This window comes from Trachypithecus francoisi, unplaced genomic scaffold (assembly GCF_009764315.1).
Source record: "Trachypithecus francoisi isolate TF-2019V2 unplaced genomic scaffold, Tfra_2.0 Lachesis_group1, whole genome shotgun sequence".
NCBI lineage: Eukaryota > Metazoa > Chordata > Mammalia > Primates > Cercopithecidae > Trachypithecus > Trachypithecus francoisi.
Genome location: NW_022681454.1, coordinates 83036074 through 83058586, shown reverse-complemented (window position 1 = coordinate 83058586; position 22513 = coordinate 83036074). Strand labels below are relative to the sequence as shown.

Genomic DNA, 22513 nt, shown 5'->3' with positions numbered 1-22513 from the left:
GGTTACATAAATGAATGAAGTAGGTCAGAATAGAGTGTAGACTGTGGCAAACTGTTGTGACCAAGCCCACTTGGAGGTATTCAAATTCAAAATTTTAAAAATACTCCCTCTTTCTCCTATATCACCATTTTTTCCCTCTCTACTGGATCATCAACATACATACACACACACGCGCGCGTGCATAGTTACTTCAGCAATTAAAAACAAAACAAACTTCTCGTGTTCTTATTTCCTTCATTGATTTGCTCCCTATTTATTGTAAAATCTAGAAATAAGTCTCTCTCTTTTTTTTTTTTTTGGTTGAGACCGACTCTTGCTCTGTCACCCAGACTGGAGTGCAGTGGCTCCATCTTGGCTCACTGCAACCTCTGGATCCCAGGTCCAAGCAATTCTCCTGCCTCAGCCTCCAGAGTACCTGGGATTATAGGCACCTGCCACCACACCCAGCTAATTTTTGTATTTTTAGTAGAGATGGGGTTTCACCATATTGGCCAGGCTGGTCTCAAACTCCTGATCTCAAGTGATCTGCCCACCTAGGCCTCCCAAAGTCCTGGAATTACAGGCGTGAGCCAGTCCTCCGGCCCTAGAAATAAGGCTCTTTACTTGCTGTCTCCAACTGCTCTCCTTCCATTACTGGAAGGCTGTCATATCTACCACTTCTAAAAAAAATACTGCTCTTGTTAAGGTCGCCAGTGACCCATGCACCATTAAGTCCAATGGTCAACTCTAAGTCCTCATCTTACTGAACCTCTCTCTTGGCAGCATTGGTACCACCTCCCTTGGCTTTGCTCCTTGTCAGTCTCTTTTGCTGCTTTGTTCTCTACCTCCCTGACCTCTTAATAATGCTAGATTTCTTGCAAAGCATTTGATTTCTTCTTTTCTTTGTCTTATTCACTCTTTCGATTATCCCATTCCCTCCTGCAGCTTAAAAACCATCTATCAACTGATGACATCCAAATGTACACATCTAGCCCAGTTCTAATTAACTCCAGACTCACCTACCCAAATACATTCTCAAATTCTCCACTTGGATGTCTAGTAGATACCTCAAGTAAACAGGAGATGAAATCTGAACTCTTTTACTTCCTCCCTCCCCAAACGGGTTCAGTCACCATTCTCCATCTTGTCAAAAGCAATTCTGTCTTTCCAGTTGCTCAGATAAATAATCTTAGTCATCCTTGACCCCTCTCTCTCTCTCACACCCAGGCCAATTTATTAAGAAAGTATGCTGATTGTGCCTTTAAAAAATACAGTCTTCCCCAGTGTCCATGGGAGACTGGTTCCAGAACCCCCGACAGATATCAAAATCCACAGATGCTTAAGATGCTTATATAAAATGATGTAATATTTGCATATAACCTACACACTTCCTCACATATACTTTAAATCATCTCTGGATTACTTATAATACCTAATACAATGTAAATGCTATGTAAATCATTGTTACACTATATTGTTTAGGAAATAATGACAAGAAAAAATGTGTGTACATGTTCCATACAGACCCAACCATCCTTTTTTTTTTTTCAGAATTTTTTTTTCAACAGTTGGTTGAACCCAGGAATGTGGACCCTGTGGATATAGAAAACTGTTTACTCAAGAGTTTCCATTTGGGATGATGAAAAAATTTTGGAGATAGAGGATAGTTATGGTTTACAACAATGTGAATGTACTTAATGTTGCTGGACTGTACACTCAAATATGGTTAAAATGGCAAATTTTTGATATATATATATCAACACAATTTAAAACACACAGACACACACACTTATTGCTTTCCCCATCTCATCCATCACACCATGGATAAGCCACCATCACCTCACCTGGCTCACACCAAAAGCCGCCTAACTTCTTCCTGCTTCTCCTCCTCCCACTATGCTTTATTCTCAGCACAGCAGCCAAAGTAATTAATTTAACTCTTAAGTCAGATCGTGTTGCTCCTTGTCTGAGAACCCCACAATAGCTCCCCATTTCACTCAGGGTTATAGCTACATGTCCCACAAGAGCCTATAAAATGTTCCATGATCTGGCCTCCTGTTGCCTCTCATCTCCTCTGCAATAAGCTCCTGATCACCTCACTCAGCCACACCCCGATGCTGCTGCTGGAGCCATAGGGCCTGCTCTCACCAGAGATTCTTGGCTTTTGTTTTTTCGAGAGCACTCCTCCCTCCATTTTCAACTCCCTCCAATCCCTCCAAGTCTTTGCTCAAACCTCTAAGTGAATAGCTCCTTGATTTGTTATTGTGCCCATCTGCACTCCCTTTAAGGTTCCTCACTCTGCTGTACTTTTTCTTTCTTTTTTGGTGTATTTCTCATGTTCTAACATGCTGTGCAATTTATTTACCTTTTTTCTTTACTGTTTGTCTCCCTCACTAGTAGGTAAACAAGCATCTTTGTCTATTTTGTTCACAATTGTTATATCCCAAGAGGCTAGAACACTTTTTGACACAATGAATGCTCAATAAATATTTGTTCAGTGAATGAATAAATGAATGAATATGTTTGAAAGAGCACAAAATTATAGGCTTGCTCAGAAGATGTACCTGTCTGGATTCATTCCTAGTGGGAATTTGCAAATGGTATTTGGAACAGAACAAGCAGGTTCAATTGGAAGTGGTGAACAGTATGACCAGAGAGGAATAACTCAGTCACAAAAGTCCTTGAAATAAAGGAAGATAAGACCTTGGGAGTCTATGTAGTAGGGGGGCTTAATAGAACTGAAGATAGAGAACAACTTGGCCACAGGCCAAGCAAAGCAATCAGTTCTCAGCCTAGAAGCCATTGGAAAATGGTCCAACAAGATGAGCTCTGACCGTCTATGTAGCCTTCTGTTTTAATATAAACAAATTATTTATTATCATCAAAGCCTGCAAGTGTATATAATGGCCACCTTATTCTTGAGTAATCACTGGCATGTTACGTTATTCTCTACTTTTTTCTGTGTGCTTGAAATATTTCAAAACCTAAATTTATAAAGAAAAGGAAAAACCCAGAAAATCAAATAGGCCTGTGATTTGGTAATTAGGTACCCATTCTATGATTGACAGCTTTCTACATGTACATAACTTTTAGTGATAGATACAAAAGGATTTTTATTTCCCCAATTTGGCCTCTGTCTTACCTTTTCCCCCACAAGAATTATAATCTTCCTCACTATCCCCAGTAAAAAGCCTTCTGTCGCTTCCCCTCTCCGATCTTCCCATGTCTGTGAATGCGTCCACCGTAGAAAACTTAGATTCTTCCTGAGCCCCACCCTTTGTATTCAATCTGCCATCAATCTATCAATCTGTTCACAGGGCTTGGCTTTTTCTTTCTTATACACCCTTCCAATAAGCCAGACTAAGCCCTCATCAACGCATACCTGTAATTTGGCAATAATTCACTTAGTCCTCACAATGACCCTGTGAAGTAGATGCCTCTTTACAGATGAGGAATCTGAATCAGAGAGGTTATTCCTTACCAACAAAGGGCTAGTAAGCAGGGAGCCAGGATTTGAACCTGAATCTAGAGTCTCTGCTTCAAGTTGTCTCCTTCAATTCACCCTATATACCCATTTCCCTAAAAGCCTGCCTCAGCCAACTGCTCTTCATCTTCAGCATTTTATCTTCCCCCACTTTCAAGGTCTTCCACAAGTGACCTCACCCTGACTGCTTTAGCTTTCACCAATTCCTGCTGCACTAGCTTCTTCCGCTTGCTCTGTTCTCACAGACACATCGTGCATCTCTGCCTCCAACCTGGAAAGGAAGACTTACACTGCAATCCACTCCCATCTACTCTTCCTTTCAGTTCCCAAAGCACCTATGGTCAGTCCTGCCCTGTGGCTCCTAGTTAGGTACCACCTGAGATGATCATTTAAATTTCTCTATGTAGGCTTCATCTCTCACAGGGCTTCTCAATCTCACCAGTATCAACATTTTAGAAAGGATCATTCTTTATTGTGGGGAGCTGTCTTGTGTACCACTGAATATTTAGGGCATCTCGGGGCTTTATGCACTAGATGCCAGCAGCAACACAGCCCTCTCCCTTCTAACACCCACACCACCACCACCTTCCAATTGTGGAAACCCAAGTGTTTCCAGGCATTGCCAAATGTTCGCTGGGGACAAAATCAACCCCAGTAGAGACACTGGACCAGACTGCAAGCTTCTCTATCTCAGGGACTGCATCTTATCCTTTTTTTTATTTTTAATTGTTTTTGTCTTCTCCCTAGCTTCTGGCATCAGTGCCTGGCACATAACAAGAACTCAATAAATAGCTGTTAAATAAGACCCAACCAATATCAACACCCTTACATTACATCTGAGCTCTTTTTTTTTTTCCACTCATTCATCCTATCATCCAGTATTTCACAGTGTGATGCTGGCCACCGAGAAAGGCAAGACGATCGTGACCTTTTGACTGAGTGGAATGACAAAAGTGAAGACTGAGCTTCCAGAGCTTTAGCCAGCATTTGTGGTGGCTCATAAGTCTAACTTTTTATTCTAGACATATATTTTTAAATAAATGCTTATCCAAAATAAAGTACCAAACCATGAGATGCCAAATGAAATTATTAAAAACTTTCTGGCATTCAAATGTGTTTGTTTTTTTTCTGTATTAAAAGAAAATATGGGGTTCAGTAGGTTTTAGTATCAGGCAGACTTGCAGTCAAATCACTGCTTCCTTTTCTTGGAGTAACAATGTGATTTTGGGCAATCAATTCTAGAAAATGTAGGTAATAAAATCTGTCTTCTAAGAAAGGGTTTTCCCACTTCTACCAACACAGCCCTTACCATATACCAGGCATGACAGATATACTAAGATCTTACTATACTACGCTATGCTAACTTACTCACTATACTAACATTATGAATCCCATCTTAAAGAAACAGAGGGACAGAGAGCTTCAGCCATTTATCCAGTCACATAAAAAGCAGCTGAGCCAGACATCAAGCCCAGAGTCCATGAGCGTCACAATAAGACTATCCTTGTGGATGAGAAGATTAAATAAGATTGCAGAGGCAAACATCACTAGAACATACCAGCTACTCTCAGTTACTTTACCACTTTGTCCCCCAACCAGTTCCCTAGAACTCATTCAGCAACTATTTATTGGGTACTCACAAAATACATTTAAGGTAACCAAATAGGAGCAGGTATGGTTTTCCCTCTGAAGACAAAATGGAAGAAGAAGACTGAGTAAACCAAAGTGAATCTTCAGCTCCAACTCCTCTCTTCTGAGCCAACTCCACCCCTGACTCAAAGGCAGGTGTTTTCCCCATTCAGGACCCCAGGAGACTGACTGTCTCCCTGCTATCAAAGCAGGCCTCAGGAGAGGCTCTCACACTTTCTCTCAGTAAGATATAAATGACTGACACAATGTTAAATAGTAAACATGCTGTACTGCAGAGCTTCAGCAATGTCATGCTTACTGCAGTGCAGAGGCGTGTACATGTTTGTAAGCATGACATTTGTAACAGTCAGGGTGAACACAGAGAGAGGTTTCTCTTAAGGAACTGGCTCAGGCAGTTGTGGAAACTGGCAAGTCCAAAATCTAACAGGGTAGGCTGGCAAGCTGAAGAGTGAGAGAAGAGTTGCAGTTTGAGCCCAAAGGTGGTCTGCTGGCAGAAGTCCTCCTTGCTCGGGGAGGTCTGACTTTCATTAAGGCCTTCAACTGTGGATGAGGCCCATCCACATGATGGAGGGTGACCCATTTTACTCCAAGTCCACCAATTTAAATGCTAATCTCATCCAAAAAGTACCTTCACAGAAACATCCAGAATAATGTTTGACCAAATATCTGGGCACTGTGGCCCAGCCATGTTGACCCATAAAGTTAACCATCACAACACATGAAATTTAAAGTTTGACACTTGAAAAACACAGTATAAACATTTACATGAAGATTTTCTTCTGCCTCTGTCACCCCTGAAACAGTAAGACCAACTCTTCCTCTTAATCCTCTTTCTCAGACTATTCAACATGAAGATTATGAGGATGAAGGCATTTATCATAAGCCACTTTCACTTCATGAATAGTAAATCTATTTTCCTTATGACTTTCTTAAAGCTTTTCTTTTCTCTAGCTTACTTTATTATAAGAATACAGTGTATGATACACATAACGTACAAAATATGTGTTGATCAACATTTATGTTATTGATAAGGCTTCTGGTCAATGTTAGCTGTGAGTAATTACATTTTGGAGAACCACCTTGTTCAAGTGTCAAGAACTTTGTGAGCGTGTGTGTGTGTGTGTGTGTGTTGTTTTGTTTAGTTTGAGATAGAGTCTTGCTCTGTCACCCAGGCTGGAGTACAGTAGCATGATCTTGGCTCACTGCAACCTCCGCCTACCAGGTTCTAGCGATTCTCCTGCTTCAGTCTCCCAAGTAGCTGGGACTACAGGCATGCTCCACCATACACGGCTCATTTTTTTGGTATTTTTAGTAGAGATGGGATTTCACCACATTGGCCAAGCTAGTCTCAAACTCTCGACCTCAAGTGATCCGCCCTCTTCGTCCTCCCAAACTGCTGGGATTACAGGCGTGAGCCACCATGCCTGGCCAAGTCAAGAACTTTGAAAGAGAAATTGCTGGTATCAGTCAGCAGGCAGGAGTATCTGGGACTAGAGAAAGGCCTCCCCCAGCTCCCTGACCTCACAACACATGGCCACACCTGATAATATTCCCCTTGGTTTCTTCTGCAGCCTGGAATTTAGGAGAAAATATTTTCAAAATATTTTTGTTTTCCAATTCAATAGCAAAGACATTGGCCTTTAAAGAAAGGTACAGGCCTAACCTACCACTGCTTTAATTGTGACCCAATTTTATTTAATTTCCCCCAAAGACCAAGAACAGTGGTGAGCAGAAAGGCAAACCACTGCCTTGTTTGTGGTTCCATCCTCTACCCAGCAGAATTGCTGCCCCATAAATAATCATTGCGAGAAGAAAAATCACACCATGAAAGCCAAACAGCTCCCTGGTGTTCTCTTGCTTGGCATGACTTTCCAAGACAGCAGGCATCTTTATTTACAGATTGAAGTGTTGGGCCAAAATTCATTCCAATGCGCGTATCAAGGAGTATTCGATGCATGATCATTTTCAATTTACAGCAGCACAGGTGTTCTGAGTAAGTAGAGAGCGCCCTTCCACAGGCATTCTGTGATTACAGAAGCCATTCTTTGCCTTGTTTTGCCTATTACCCTGCAGAGAGAAAGCTCGTGAGCTATTAGCAAATTCCCAACTTAGGCTGGAACTCGTGCATATCAAGGGCCTTTGCCAGAGCGACAAAAATGCCCCAGAGATAGGCAATGATTATTTGCCTGCTGGAAGGAAATGTGGAAATAATATATTCAGGCTTGAAGATTATCACTGAAGGAGCTGAGCTTCCTCTCCCATGCTTACATCTGCGCTGTTCTTTTCATCTATTTCTTATTCCTCAGCAAATATCTCTCATGATGAGCCTCAGGCCAGCAAATCAGAAAAAGGGCATCGCATCAGATGTAATCTCTGTGACCTTTAGAAAATGGAACGTCTATCATGGGGTAGGCAGTTGGACCCCCCCATCCTTGGTATTTGTTTTTTCCTGGGAAGGATTTGTGCCCCTCTGTCCTCTGGGATAGGCTCCTATTGGTATTCTTTCCACCCCCAGAGGTTCCTGGGTGGCAACAGCTGGGCTGATTGGGAACAGGTTTCCACCAGGGGGCACTGGAAGAAAGCAAGAGTGAGAAGCACCCCTTCTCAGAACAGTTCCTAAGGTCACCTCTGAAGAGGACAAAGGAACAGATGTGAAGAGCTGTGGGGCCCGGGGCTGCGCGGGAAGCAAAGCCGCTGTCGCTTCCTCGTGTCTAATGTTTTGAAGTTTACATCATCACCTCCAGTTCATCCCCTGGCATTTCCGATGTTAGGGTTTCGTTTTGAATCAGTGCCTTGAGTGAAATGCATTCCTACTGAATTTGGTCATCATAATAACTGGCACATGGCTAATGATTTGTATTTAAAAACATGGCTTGCAACTGGCTGTTTCAAGAGCTGCCTTAACCCAAAGACCAGGCTTGTCGCCCAACCCAGGCACTCCAGATTGTGGTTTTAAGATGAGAAATGTCTGATACCCGCTGCTTTTGCAGTTGATGGGCTGTGGTGAGTCGGGAAGCCTTGAAAACTTGTGGTTTTGGAAAAATGGCTCTGGGTGACCAGAGCTGATTCTGTAAGTTTGCTGCAAAATATCCCTTTTTTTTCTTCCAGAAATTTACAGAAAGGCCAAACTTCCTCATTACTCTGCCATAAATGCCCACCACTACATCCATTTCTTCTCTTTTCTTTTTTTTTTTTGAGACGGAGTCTTGCTCTGTCCCCCAGGCTGGAGTGCAGTGGTGCTATCTCGACTCACTGCAACCTCTGCTCCCAGGTTCACGCCATTCTCCTGCCTCAGCCTCCTGAGTAGCTGGGAGTACAGGCGCCCACCACCACACCCGGCTAATTTTTTTTTGTATTTTGAGTAGAGATGGCGTTTCGCCGTGTGAGCCGGGATAGTCTCGATCTCCTGACCTCGTGATCTGCCCGCCTCGGCCTCCCAAGGTGCTGGGATTACAGGCGTGAACCACTGTGCCCGGCCCCACTACATCCATTTCTTAAGGGCCTTTTGAAGATAGGCACGTTTTAGCCACATTAACCTATGTTATCCATAACTAGCTTGGCTATAGCATGTAACTAGCTTGGCTATAGCGTGGATTTCTACCTCTGAACAGGAGTTAGAAAAGGCTTCCAAGTTGGAGTTAGACTTCTTGGTTTGGAGTTAGACACCACACCAAGACCCCACACCAAGGAGAGGGGAAAATAATAAAATTGGGACATTGAGTTTTTCACATAAATGTTTATTCAATTTAGAAACGTATCCTTTATTCTGAATTTATAACCTTTATGCATTTGGGGTGTGAAGTGATCCTGTGTCTGTGTTTGCACGGGTGTACATTTTTCCTTTTGATACTAAAATGTCCATTCTTCTAAGTGATGGTCTCCAGAGATGTTAGTTTTTCTAAATGTATGAATAAAATAAGTAATTTGTGTTAGACCTCGACTGTTCTGTTTTTTTGACATTATACTGCCCGTGAAACCTTAAAGAAGGGAGGATAACTACTTTAGGTGAGTCATTGGCAACTAAGAGAAAACAAGTACCTAGCTAACAGGACAACAAACTGATCAATTTGAGTGGAAGAGTGGTGCTTGACCCATCTATGGCCTGAAGGGGTGCTGTGTGGGGCAAGGAGATTCTAGAAGCCTGGGAAGCTGGATGGGGTCCCAGGCACCAGGGAAGATAATGGTTTCTGGGAGTAAAAGGTGCTGTAAGGAAAGGCAGAATCTTCCTGAAGATGACCGCTCATCTGTTTCTCAGCTTCCGCCAGGGCAACCCCCACCCCCACCCCCAGGCACGGACAGCAGCCACCCAAACCCTTGTTTGGTCTATGAGGCAATTTTTCTTTGTTTCTCAGAAGAGGCTGATGTGAGTTGGACTTTACAGGCACCTTGCCCACAACCTCTCCCCTCCCTTACATCTCAAAACAGTATTTCCTAGAACACTGTTTTCTGTGAGCTCAAAGTTCATAACAAGCTCGCAGACATCACACCCAAGACATCGAGCCAGCTTGTGATGTGAAGAAGCGCTCGGCCACAAGGCGCACGGGCGTATCTGGCACTGGGCCGGAAGCCATGCTGCTCACTGACCCTCGGTGGGCAGGAAGTGCGGGCGCTGCTGGCCTGGGGAGCTCCACAGAGGAGCAATGGGGGGATCTGCAGTAGTTACAAAAGGCGGCTGCAGTTATTACCAGACACTTGAGGCAGTGATGGAGTAGAAAACTGAAATGATTTAAAGGCAAAAGAAAAGACACATCTAGTGTCCATTTTAATCTTGAGCCTATTTTTCAGAAAGGGCATCAAACTCCAGCCCCAAGCAGAAGGGTGGCCAAAGTGGCCAAGTTCTTTTTTAATCTGCGGCTCCTCCTGCTTTTGCCACAGACTTAGTTATCTATTGTTGGAATGACTTAAAACGTTTATCTCACACTTTCTGTGGGCTGCGAGTTCTGGAAGGGTTTCGTTGGGTGCCCGTGGCTCCAGATCGCTCAGGGAGTTGCAGTCAAGCTGGGCCCAACCAAAGCTGGAGAATACACTTCTAAGCGGATTCCATGGTGCCTCAGTTCCTCGTGATGGGGATTCTCTACGGGCTGCCTGAGAGTGCTCCCAACAAGGCAGCCGGCGATGCAGGAGGCAGAAAGCCCGAGATCGCAGGAATGGGAGCCGCAGCCTCTGTAACCTGGTCTCAGAGGTGACGTTCCATCACCTTGACCATATTCTAACCACGAGAAGTGAGGTACTAGGTCCAATTCATACTCAAGGAGGAGGACTGCATAAGGGCCTGAATATCTGGAGGCAGATATCATCGGGCCATCTTAGAGGCTGCCTACCACAGCTACCCTCCTTATCTTCATATTTATAATAGTAATAATGGAAGGTGTGGACCTAACAAAGTTGGTCTGAGAATCAGATACAAAAAGGAGTAAGATAGGACTCCGAAAACAGAGGCCCAAGAAAGGCGGTGTGACCAAAATGTCCTTACCTTACTCACAGATCCAGTTATGGAGATGAACCCAGAAACCTGCCTTTTAACAGCACCCAAGGCATGCTTCAGGCACACCAAGACTTAGAAACCACTCTTTCTACTAAGTTGTAAATAAAGAAAGGCAGAGAAATTAGGCAAACAGGGGAGCTAAGAGGTGAACTTTTTAAGCCCCCAGCTGTTCTCCCTTGCCCTGTCCTTTAAATAACTCTCCTAGGCTGGATCTGTTCTCAGGGCAACTGTGAATTGATGGAAATGCTGGCAATACCAAGTACATTTCACAAACTGAATCTCACTGGGGCAGTGCCCGGAAATCCCACTCCAAATCTCCCATCAGTATGATCAATATCCCACGCTCCACAATTACTTTCTCCTACCCTATAGCAACCTTTGAAGCCAGACTTCTATGACAATACTTAAAACAACAAACGTTTTTGGCAAATGACCCTAACAAACACATAAACTTTTTTTAAAATTTTTTTTAAAGAGACAGGGTCTCACTTTGTCACCCAGACTGGAGTGGAGTGGTGCGGTCACAGCTTACTGCAACCTCAAACTCCTCGGCTTAAGCAATCTTCTTGGCTGGACCTTTTTTTTTTTTTTTTGATTAACAGTAATACATCTTGAGGCATCACTTAGCTGTCTCCTTGTCAACAGTAAACACTCATTGTTTTACCCAGCAGAAAATGTAGCCACATTCAGCTGCAATTGACAGTAGACAACAGGTGATTCTTATCATCAAATCAAATTAACAGAAGCTGGAAAGGAGAGTGAGCTTTCATCAAAGCCATGCCAGAGAGAATAATCCTCAAAACACCCCGCCAATAGGTAGTCCCTTATTTAATCCCTTGGGCAATCAAATCCTTGTCTCAACCCTCACAATTATTTATTTTATATATAACCGAATCCTTCCTGCTGTAATTTACAGCATTTTCTTTAGTTCTGACCTTGACGGAAATAAAGAGCAGATGCTCACACAGCTTTTAACATTTAAAGATTCTTAAGTCACTGTTGAGCTTGTCCTGCCAGTGGGGGTGGCAGGGGACACAGGTTGCTGCTTTTTCGCTTTTTCTGCTTTGCTCTGCTTGGCCTATATTTCTGTTAACAGGAGCCTTGTTCTTATCTGCGTGAATGGAAGACTACGAGTTATTTTCAGGTCAGCACAACTGGAATAATCTGGTCTTTTTTTTTTTTTTTTTTTTTATGAAATCTACAAACAATTGTTGGCTCCTGTGAGGGGATTTGGCTTAAATAGATGACATTTAAAAATTACAATCCATTTTTCCTTAATGCCACCTAAAAGTCAGAAATGTAAAAACTTGACTTTTTTGACTTTTTTAAGCTGGCTTTTGATTGCTTTAATCTGATATGACTGAGCTTTGTCTAAGCTTGGTTCCATCATCATCTAGTATTAAAATCAAAGACAGTATTTTCCTTCCTTATCTGCAAAATAAGGCCCTCTGAGTCTTAGAGATAAATTAACAAGTATTTCCAAAACTGCACATGGGACTGAATAGTCTTCCAAAGCAACTCCCAAAATAAAGTTCTTTTTTTGTTTTGTTTTGTTTTTGAGACGGAGTTTCGCTCTGTCACTGGGGCTGGAGTGCAGTGGCCGGATCTCAGCTCACTGCAAGCTCCGCCTCCCGGGTTCACGCCATTCTCCTGCCTCAGCCTCCCGAGTAGCTGGGACTGCAGGCGCCTGCCACCTTGCCCGGCTGGTTTTTTGTATTTTTTAGTAGAGACGGGGTTTCACCGTGTTAGCCAGTATGGTCTCTATCTCCTGACCTCGTGATCGGCCCGTCTCGGCCACCTTAAGTGCAAAATAAAGTTCTTAAAGCACCTCTTAGGTTTATCGTTTCTTTACATTTTGTTGCAAGGTGGCCAAAAAGGGAGTCGCCTGGGCTAAAGTTCTAGTTCTGGATTTTGTCCAGCATTTGTGGATCACGGTTGGCAGATTTATATGTATACAAATATACACATACACATACACACACTCCCTTTGAGAGCTTATTTATGTATATAAACATGTGTGTACGTATGTGTGTGTGTGTATGTGTGTATATATATATATATATATATATATATATTTAAGGCAAAAGGAAGAGCGCTTAAATCCCAAGTCTGGCAAGTCTCATACTTGGCCAGGTGTGGTGGCTCACACCTGTAATCCCAGCACTTTGAGAGGCTGAGGCAAATCATTTGAGGTCAGGAGTTCAAGACCAGCCTGGCCAACATGGTGAAACCCTGTCTCTACTAAAAATAGAAAAATTAGCCAGGCATTGGTGGCATGCACCTGTAGTCCCAGCTACTCGGGAGGCTGAGGCAGGAGAACTGCTTGAACCTAGGAGGTCAAACTTACAGTGAGCTGAGATCACGCCATTGCACTCCAGCCTGGGTGACAGAGCAAGACTCTGTCTCAGAAAAAAAAAAAGTCTCATGCTTAAATCCTGCGTCTAACAACCATGTGAGCTTTTGGTGAGATTTAAACTTTCAAAGGCACTATTTTCTTATTGGCTACATAAGAATAACAATTTTCACCTTGCCAGTTTGTAGTGAAGCTTTCAGAGAACGAATATAAAGGAACTGGTATAGACCATGGCCCATGGTAGGTGCTCAATAAATACCTTTATAAACAAACATATTGCAATTCTGATATGATGGCTGCCTTCTTATTTAGAAGACTATTCTGCTTATTTTTCTTTTTATTCTAATTTCTTTGGATTTATAAGCATCCCCACGGCTCTTTCAAACCAAGGATCTTCACAGATAACAGCATCTAGGGAATCTTCCTCTGTTCTCCTGAAACTAGCACTTATTTTTAACAGTGGTCTTATATTCTATAAAAATATTAAAATAACATCTTCATATGTAATATATATGAGGGAAAGAGACATTTAAGCCAGTGTTCACACTCGACCATGTTCACACTCTTAACCATGTGGAGACTCATGACTTTGACTCTTATTTTGGTCTTTACTCAGGCTCTGACTGCAGGTAAGAATCAGTTTTGCCTAAATTTCAATTGTTTGGGAAAGGTCCTCGATAACGGATGTCTACACAAAATTGTGAATAAATACTCCTGTGAAAATAAGGGTAAGTCTATATGTTTACATGATAAAGCAGATAATTTCAGAGTATAAACACAGTTGTGTTTTGACCTCTCTTCCTTTTGCCTTAAATATATCTATTTGTGTCTGTGTGTGTATTTATATATATATAAAGTTGCCAACTGTGATCCACCACTGCTGGAGCAAATCTAGAACTAGAATTTGGTCTCCTGGCCTTCAGCCCAAGGTTCATTACAGTCTCATTCTAAAAACAAGTACTTCACACTGATTGCATTTCTACACACACATATGTAGATTCCTGGACATTCTTTTTGTTTTTCTTTCATTTATTTTCTCAATGCTGAACCTTTATTAGAATTACATCACCACCGTGGTTCTTTAAATAAGAAACAAAACTCTGTCACAACATCTGAGGAAATTATCTTTTAATGTTCCCAAGCTCTGTGCCTTAGAAAAAAAAAAATCCTCTGCTGTTCAAGAAGAATAGGCCCAGAACAAGCCCCGAAAATAAACTGACAAAGCCCATCTTACTCACAGGAGGAAAGGATCATGGCAGCCCCTTCTGCAGGGAGCACACAACAGTCTTCAGTTCTTCTGCGGTGCTCCACTCACAAAAACACACCTTTCAACTGAAATCATAGTTCGCTCAAGATGTTTCTCACGGGCAGAGTTAACCCCACCTATTTTCCTGTTCTGAAAACCTCAGAAGAGTATAAATGACAACCCATGGCCTATATAAGAAAGCTCAGTAATCTCCATCCCAATCTCTGAGGGTGTCTGCTATTAGTCTCTCATCCCCAAAGGTGTGGGTGACTCGCAAACATCATTTTCAAGAAATCACAAAATTTTGGTAAAAGGCACCTTTAAAATCATCAAGTCAAACTGCCCTCTCTGGACTGGGAAGGAAATGGAGGCACAGACAGAATAAGGGACTTGCCCAAGGCCACACTGTGAGTGGCAGAAACAATTAGATTCTAGGCTCTGGAATATTGAGTTTAGAATGTTCCATCCTCCCACTCAGCAGACACTTTATTTGGGGGAAGTCAATCTAGTAATAACCCTAAAATGTGATTGGGGGATGGCTGAGAAATATAAAAACACCAACAATACAAAACACACTTGGGAGTTTCACTTCATCCCACTGGAAAGCATAACTATGTGTTAATTAATTAACAGAACAACTTTTTTTTTTTTTTTAACATAAATTAACCCATTTATTATAGGCCAGTGATGTCTCAAAGAGTAGAGGAGCATCTACTGGTCTTTCAACTCCTTCAGTCTTCTGATGGCGGACTTTATCCTGACAGCGGAAGTGGTATTTATTGTATGAACAGGCACCGCCGGCCACTGTCTTCATGCAGGAACCACAGTGCCAGATCCCCACAGCTCGTCTCTTCATCTTGGTTCTGCCACAGAAAGAGCAAGTGTACTTGGCGTGCTGGCTGATCTCAATTTTCTTCACCATTTTCCAGAGGGAGGCCCCATAGCGGGTCCCGTATTTACCGACGATCCCGACTTTCTTGGTACGTTTGGTCATGTCGCCACGAACCAGGTCCGAGCCCAGAGAGCAACAGAACTTTAATGAAGACACAGCATATTCCCATTGCCCTTCCAATCTCCTGTTTAGATTAAGGTCTCCTTAGCATTCTGGGTGATGACTGTTATTTTTACTTCCCTTTCTGCCTTAAGTTATGCTTTCATATAAAACCTTTTTTTTAAGTCTTAGTGAAAAATATTTAAAGATTTTTGAAGGAAATGTTCACAAATGTTGCCAGGAAAACATATCTTGTTTTCCCATAAAAAGCATACATTGACCATTAGGGCAGGGACTCTTATCTTCTCCTCACTCTCTTTCATACCACCTAGTACTTCCCATAGCTCCTCAAGGTGAAAAAGGAAGTATGGGATGGGAGGAGGGAAGGAGGGAAGGTCAGGAAGGAAGGAGAAAAGGCTGATAGTGATAGTAAGGTAGAGTGTGCCAGGACCGACTCCTTGAATAAGCTACAAGTCAGTTAAAAGTTGTGCATGGTTAGCAACCAAAATGCCCATTAGTGATAGGCTGGATAAAGAAAATGTGGTACATATGCACCATGGAATACTATGCAGCCATACAGAATGAAATCATGTCCTTTGCAGGGACATGGATGGAGCTGGAAGCCGTTATCCTCAGCAAAGTAATGCAGGAACAGAAAACCAAACACCACATGTTCTCACTTATAAGTGGGAGCTGAACCATGAGAACACATGGACACAGGGAGGGGAACACCACACACTGGGGCCTCTTGGGGGAGGGCAGATGAGGGGAGAGCATCAGGAAAAATAGCTAATGCATGCCAGGCTAATATCAGGAAATATATCAGGCTAATATCAGGAAAAATAACTAATGCATACCTAGGTGATGAGTTGATAGGTGCAGCAAACCACCATGGCACACGTTTACCTATGTAACAAACCTGCACATCCTACACATGTACCCTGGAACTTAAAAAAAAAGTTGTGCATGTTTTTGTCATGGGGGTATGGTTAAATAGGTAGACGAGAAGGAATGTGGCAGATTGTGATAAGGCTCAGAATAAGCAGTTTACTTTCTTCCATTATAAGGGGCACAGGAAAAGAATAAACACAGCCTTCAGTGGATGGACTGCCTGCTGCACAGACTCTAGACTGGCCAGGATGAAATGAAATGGTTCTCCAGGGTCAGAGTGAAGGTGCTGCCCAGCACAGCCAGTCTGTGTGTTCACCCAATGCTCCAGAGCAGACCATCGCAGCCTCCAGAGGAGACGGAACTCCTGAAGGGAAGGCACTGTGTCTTCCTCAGCTAGTTACCCCACCAACAGCAAGAATAATGTGTTGGGCAATAAACAATTTCTGGGTGACTTTTCTTTTCGCTGGCACTCATGTAACCAAGATAATTTCTTTTCCTTGGCACTCACGAGGAAAAAAGGCAGGCCCTAACTCCATTGATGTCTTAATAGAGCTTCTAAGGGTGAGAAATCCACACACAGAGTCTTGACAGCAGGGTCTCCTGTGAGGTACAACAGTCCCACGCATCCAGGAACCCAAGTCCAACCAGGCCTCCTGAAAAACGCACGGGAGGCAGCTCAGAACACCATGCTCGCTGTTTCTCTTGGTAGCTTCCTGGATCCTCCACCACAACTCGGGGTGCTTCCGGGTCCTGTGTGAGGTGGGGGCAAACTTTGTTGTGAACGTCACCTGATCCTTCTGCCCCAGAGCCCAGCACTTCCAATTATAGTGCCTGTGCCCCAGGGAATATTCTTAAGGCTTAGAGGTAGATTACCTAGTTTAATTTTCCATCTGATTCTGATTAGCTGCAGCCACCATGGGCAGGATTACATAGGCCAAATGCACGTGGTTAAGTTGCACAGGCATCCCCAGACACATTTACCTGAGTGAGGAGGGGGTGTTACTCATAGAAGAGTCTAGACTTTCTTCTCTTCAGGTATATTTGATGTTCAGGGGGAAATGAATTAACAGCTGTAAGGCACAGTCTCTAGTCCTAAGAAGGTGAGCTCATATACTACAGGATTAAAAGTTTCAATTAAAAGACAACTCGTGTTTCTTATAAATATATAACTTTATATATTACATATATTTACAATATACACAGCATACAAATATTGTTCATGTAATACTAAGAGCAGTCTTGAAAACTGAGATTTTTCAAAACAAAAGATGGGTACTTATTTAGGTGGGTTCCTGATTTATCTAGAACCCAATTGTAGACAATGTCTCAGGCCCAGATTTCTGTAGAAGTCAAGGGAAAAAGAAGGGTTGCTGGGTCATGACTCTAATACCCAAATACCCTGGCCTTCAACTGGCATCAGCTAACATGGTCCCATGTGTGCACCCCTAAATGGCCAAACCCTGGGGCTATACACAGAGCCTGGTAAAAAACTGTCACTCAAGTGCCTGAGGAATGAATAGAAATGAGTGATTTTACCATTTCTAAGGCAACAGAGTGTTTCTTTTTTTTTTTTTTTTTTTTTTTTTTTTGAGGCGCAGTCTCGCTCTGTCGCCCGGACTGGAGTGCAGTGGCCAGATCTCAGCTCACTGCAAGCTCCGCCTCCCGGGTTTACGCCATTCTCCTGCCTCAGCCTCCCGAGTAGCTGGGACTACAGGCGCCCGCCACCTCGCCCAGCTAGTTTTTGTATTTTTAGTAGAGACGGGGTTTCACCGTGTTAGCCAGGATGGTCTCAATCTCCTGACCTCGTGATCCGCCCGTCTCGGCCTCCCAAAGTGCTGGGATTACAGGCTTGAGCCACCGCACCCGGCCCAACAGAGTGTTAAGTGGAAACACTCTGGGAGATTCCGTCTAGAAGCAAATTCTTTATGTGTTTCCACTTTACAAGTAAAATCATCTACATGTCCAAGTGCTCAATAAATTAAAAGCCACAAAGTGCCCATCCTTCCTTGCGCTTTGGAATCTGGGAGCCACTGGTCACATCACTTATCTTCCAAAAGTTTCTTCACATTCAACTAGTTCATCTATTGTGCGCAGCAGATCTTCAAAAGAAGGCCTTCCCTCTGGTTTCTGCAATTAAAAGTCAAAGAGAAACTGTAGGTTCCAGAATCCATTCCAAAAAACCTCTCACTGCTCCAACTCCTAAACACAGCATATTACAGAGAGGCTTCACTGCTTTGGGACTGGGACATACAGGCATCTCCAAAGGGGTCTTGTCTCTACCCTAATCTACCCTGCATGTACTGCTGCTAGGCTAACCTTTCTAAGACACTGCTTTCATGTCTCTCTTCAAGAGACATGCCTGTGAAATCAAGTCCTGCAAATTTATAGGACCCTCTATAATCTGCCACTCCCCCACCCTCTTGTCACCCAATTTTATTCCCCACAAAATCCCTCACATGGGCTGTCTATTAAATAGGGCCACTATCTCCACTGTCGTGCACAAACAGCATGTTTATAACCACCTCCTTACCTTTGCTCAAGCTGTTCTCTCTCCCTTTAGCACCACTTCCTGCCCAGAATGTCTATGCCCATCCCAATCAACTCTTGGGGAGGCAGTACAGACAGTGGTTGAGACCCTGGACTTTGGAGTCAGACAGGCCTATACTGCTCTGTAGTTAAGTGACCCCAGGCAAGCAGCAACCTCATGACCCTTAATCTTCTCATCTACAGAGTGACACAGTCAAAGTATCTCCACTTCAAAGTGTTGTTTTGAGAACTAAATCCAAAACACTAAGTATAGTGCTTGGTACATAATACATGTGAGCTAATGTTACTGTCTTTCAGAAGTCATTTGGTATCTAACCTCTTTTAGGAGGTGACATTTCAATACTTCCAAAGACCTCGGAAAGTTGAGGTTTAGAGAAAGAAACCAACTCTGGTATAAAAATAGTATTTCAACTCTACAAGTGACCCAGTGAAAAAAGAGCTACTTCTCCAGGCGTATTCCCCAAGTCCGTAGCTCAGGCAACTATGGAAGGAGTCCCACTTGAGAGTGAGGAAGTAGCCTGAATGTATCGAGGTAGTTATTAGCATTTTCCACATCTTTACAACTTCTTCCCGTTATTCAGAATTTGAGTTGAGAGGGTTGGCTTCCTACCTAGAGCTTGAAATCACTATAAAGCATGCACCACCTCACTAGGCTATAAAGACTGCATGTTATCTATTTACCAAGCCCAATCCCTAAGAGATTCAAAAAGAAAGCACACAAAAAACCTATACCTCCTGCCAACATCTCAGCATCACTTCATATACATAGTTGGATGCCAACTTCGGCTGGTAGAGTCGGTGGCCTCGAGTAACCATGGTTACCACTTCATAATTGGTATATTTTTCAAAGGGCATTCTGCCTTCTGTGAATACTTCCCACATTAAAACACCTGGAAAAGAATAAGGATTACCAAATGGATGTATCCACTTCCTCCTCAGGGTGGACGGACATGAGGAAATATGGACCATGGATCTTACCAAATGACCAGACATCTGATTTGCTGCTGAAGCGGCTGTAATTAAACACTTCAGGTGGACACCACTTCACAGGAAACTTAGCACCAGAAGAACTTGTATACTGATCATCCAGAACATACCTAGAGTAAGACACACCATGGGTTTACACCTCTGAAGAACAATCTGAATTTTCTACTTGTTCTTTCATTTTTTTCCCCTTGCAATCAAAAACACAGTTGACTGAAGTCCAACAAGCATCCGGTTGAAGCTAAATGTTCACCTCAGTGGCCACACTTGGTGATTTCCAACTTCCTCTCAGCTTAATTTAAGTGCATGAGATGGATGCATCACCACATTACCATCTGCACTTTAATTTTTCTCTTTTTCTTTCTTTTTATAAGGCAATAGAGACAAGGTATCATAAAATAGTTTGCAAGCTTTTCTTTGTAAGCAATTCTGTTCTTTAAATAAAATTTAACCCACAGGCCCCTTATGTAAAAAATCTAAAGCAGAGCTGCTCCAGAGGAAGTGGTATAAAGCATCTAGAAACACACATGCTTTCAGCCTTCACAATTCCACAGAGTACACTTTAAAACTACAGCATATGAAAATAGCAAATGCAAAAAAAAAAAAAAAACCACAACACAAAATATGCCACATGTGAACAGTGGAGTATGCATTTATACATAACATTCCCACATACATACATGCACTCAAAACAATACTATATAACTTTTTTATGTGAACATACTATGTCCTTCTGGAAGAACATACAAAAACTGGTAACAGTGGCTAACTTTGGGGGAGAATCCTTGATTAGGGTTGGTACATGAAAAGACTTCAGCCCCTTCCATAAGGTGGGCAGCACATATTTACAAAAGGAATGTATTTCTGTATTATGTGTGAATATACCATTACTTTCTAAAAGCTTCTATGAGAAAATTTTCAAAGAATTGCACAAACGTCCTTTGCTCTGTAGACAAAGATGGTGACTCAGCACAAAGCCAGCTGCTGGCTGGCAGACAATGCCACTATGGGCTGGATCAAACTGTCAGCCAGGGGAGTGTGACTTTAGGGTATAAAGAGTGTTTTTGAGTGGTTGATACAAAAGTGCAGATTTTCCGAAAGCCTAACATATGAAGATTGAACATATGAAAGTGGCCGACAGCCTGCCAAATATATAGTATCTTTATATAAAAGCAAATAAAGAGCACTGGGTAATTAATATCCTAAGAGTTGGAAGTTCTGGTCCCATTTCTGACAGTAACAGTTTTCTAATCTCCCTGGGCCTGAGTTTCCTTAGGAGTTAAACTTGGCCCTACACGGCCTGGTCCTTGCCTGCATTTATAAGAATTCCTGGCGCTGCCCGTTGGCCAGCTACCCTGGCGCTTTTTCCATTCCTTGAGCAGGCCAGACGTGTCCCAGACTTCAAGCTTTTACACTTTTTCTTCCTACCTGAAATATTTTATCCTTTTATTTTCACCTACACTGGCTACTTCCTACCTTCTTCTCTCCAGACAAATCTCCCTATCTCAAAGAGGTTGTCCTGAACATCAGATCGAGTAGCCACCCTCACTCTTGCCCTGCATCATCACTCGGCAACACCCCAAATTATCTCTATTACAGGGATCGGTCAACTTTTCTGTAAAGGGCCAGATAACACATATTTCAGATCTGGCAGGCTATACAGTCCCCAAGACAGCTACTCGACTCTGCATCTGTAGCGGGAAAGCAGTCACAGGTAACACCTAAATGAATGAGCGAGGCTATGTCTCAGTCACACTATTTTCGTGGACAGTGACATTGGAGTTTCAGATTTTTTTTACATGTCATAATATTCTTTTCATTTCTGCATCCATTTAAAAATGTGAAACCCAAATGAAGTGTGGGTCAGACTGACAGCCACAGTTTACCAGTGTCGACCCTGCTCAATCATGTAACTTTATCAAGTCTTCTGATTCACCTTCTTCCTGAATGTAAGCTGCGTGCGGGCAAGGACTTGTAGGTCTTATTCTCTAATATGGTTCAGCCTATCATTATGCCTGGCACACAGCAGGCACCTGATTTTTTATGGGTGGATGTATGGATGAATGAATGGACAGACAGAGGAAGAAGCGACAAAAAATAAACTAAATACCTTTTAAAGGTATTTTATAATACTATTAAATTATAAAAATTAAGAGAAGAAAAACACTGCAGACATGGACATACTAAGAACCTCACTACCAAATATGTTTTTGTGAAAACAAAAGATTCTAGAAATCAAATCCACACCAGGAAACATAGTATATTTAACAGGCTATACTACCACCTAGTGGAGAGAACTACTAACATCGCAATACATACTTATTTTAATCTGAGAACCAGTTAACAAGATTTCCTTTCAGCTTCATCATTGCAAATTATTCCCACACTTATTAATTCCACCAAAAAAATGAAAACATCACCTAAAACCACATATACTTGGACATACCTGGCCATTCCAAAATCAGATACTTTTACAACTCCCGCCTCACTTACTAGACAATTTCTGGCAGCCTGGAAAACAACATTATGATGGTATATTAGTTTAAAAATTCCACCATTTAAGTAGGAAAATATAAGTTCTGTTCATATTAAATTTAGTGTAACATAGTCAACATTTGCAGAGGTGGAAATGTCTTTTAATAAGTTGTTTTTACCCCTATGGAAGTATTTCCATTGTGTATTTGACAAAATGAATAGAAAGGCAGGTCAGAAAGTCATATTTGCATTATTGTATAATCTTTACCAATTGTCTTTTTTTTTCTTCTTTTTTTGAGACAGGGTCTGCCTCTGTAGCCCAGGCTGGAGTGCAGTGGCGCAATCTTGGCTCACTGCAACCTCCGCCTCCCAGGTTCAAGTGATTCTTCTGCCCCAGCCTCCAGAATAGCTGGGATTACAGGCACCTA

At 42.5% G+C, this 22513-nt stretch overlaps 2 protein-coding genes, 1 long non-coding RNA gene and 1 pseudogene across 6 annotated transcripts in view; all 4 read right to left on the bottom strand.

Annotated features, from left to right (window-relative positions):
- Window positions 1–14320, bottom strand: part of TXK (TXK tyrosine kinase) — a 68083-nt gene extending 53763 nt beyond the window's left edge. Inside the window, exon 1 of the mRNA XM_033214743.1 lies at window positions 14190–14320. Coding sequence (XP_033070634.1) covers window positions 14190–14205 — 16 coding nt within the window. The 5' untranslated portion in view covers window positions 14206–14320. The remainder of the gene's footprint in view (window positions 1–14189) is intronic.
- On the bottom strand, window positions 13306–15750 carry LOC117085644 (annotated as a pseudogene). The gene has a single exon (XR_004438030.1). The product of XR_004438030.1 is annotated as a 60S ribosomal protein L37a-like (transcript).
- A 465-nt stretch (window positions 15751–16215) lies between these two features.
- Window positions 16216–17639, bottom strand: LOC117085645. Its single transcript, XR_004438031.1, has 2 exons — window positions 16953–17639; window positions 16216–16829 (listed from the first exon to the last, which is right to left on the bottom strand). It is a non-coding gene; the product is annotated as an uncharacterized LOC117085645 (long non-coding RNA).
- Window positions 17640–17960: 321 nt separating this feature from the next.
- Window positions 17961–22513, bottom strand: part of TEC (tec protein tyrosine kinase) — a 140149-nt gene continuing 135596 nt past the window's right edge. For all 3 annotated transcript variants that reach the window (XM_033214741.1, XM_033214742.1, XM_033214740.1), the window contains exons 15-18: window positions 22057–22121; window positions 19605–19723; window positions 19359–19516; window positions 17961–18206 (exon numbers count right to left, since the gene is read on the bottom strand). In XM_033214741.1, coding sequence (XP_033070632.1) covers window positions 18123–18206; window positions 19359–19516; window positions 19605–19723; window positions 22057–22121 — 426 coding nt within the window. In that variant the 3' untranslated portion in view covers window positions 17961–18122. The remainder of the gene's footprint in view (window positions 18207–19358; window positions 19517–19604; window positions 19724–22056; window positions 22122–22513) is intronic.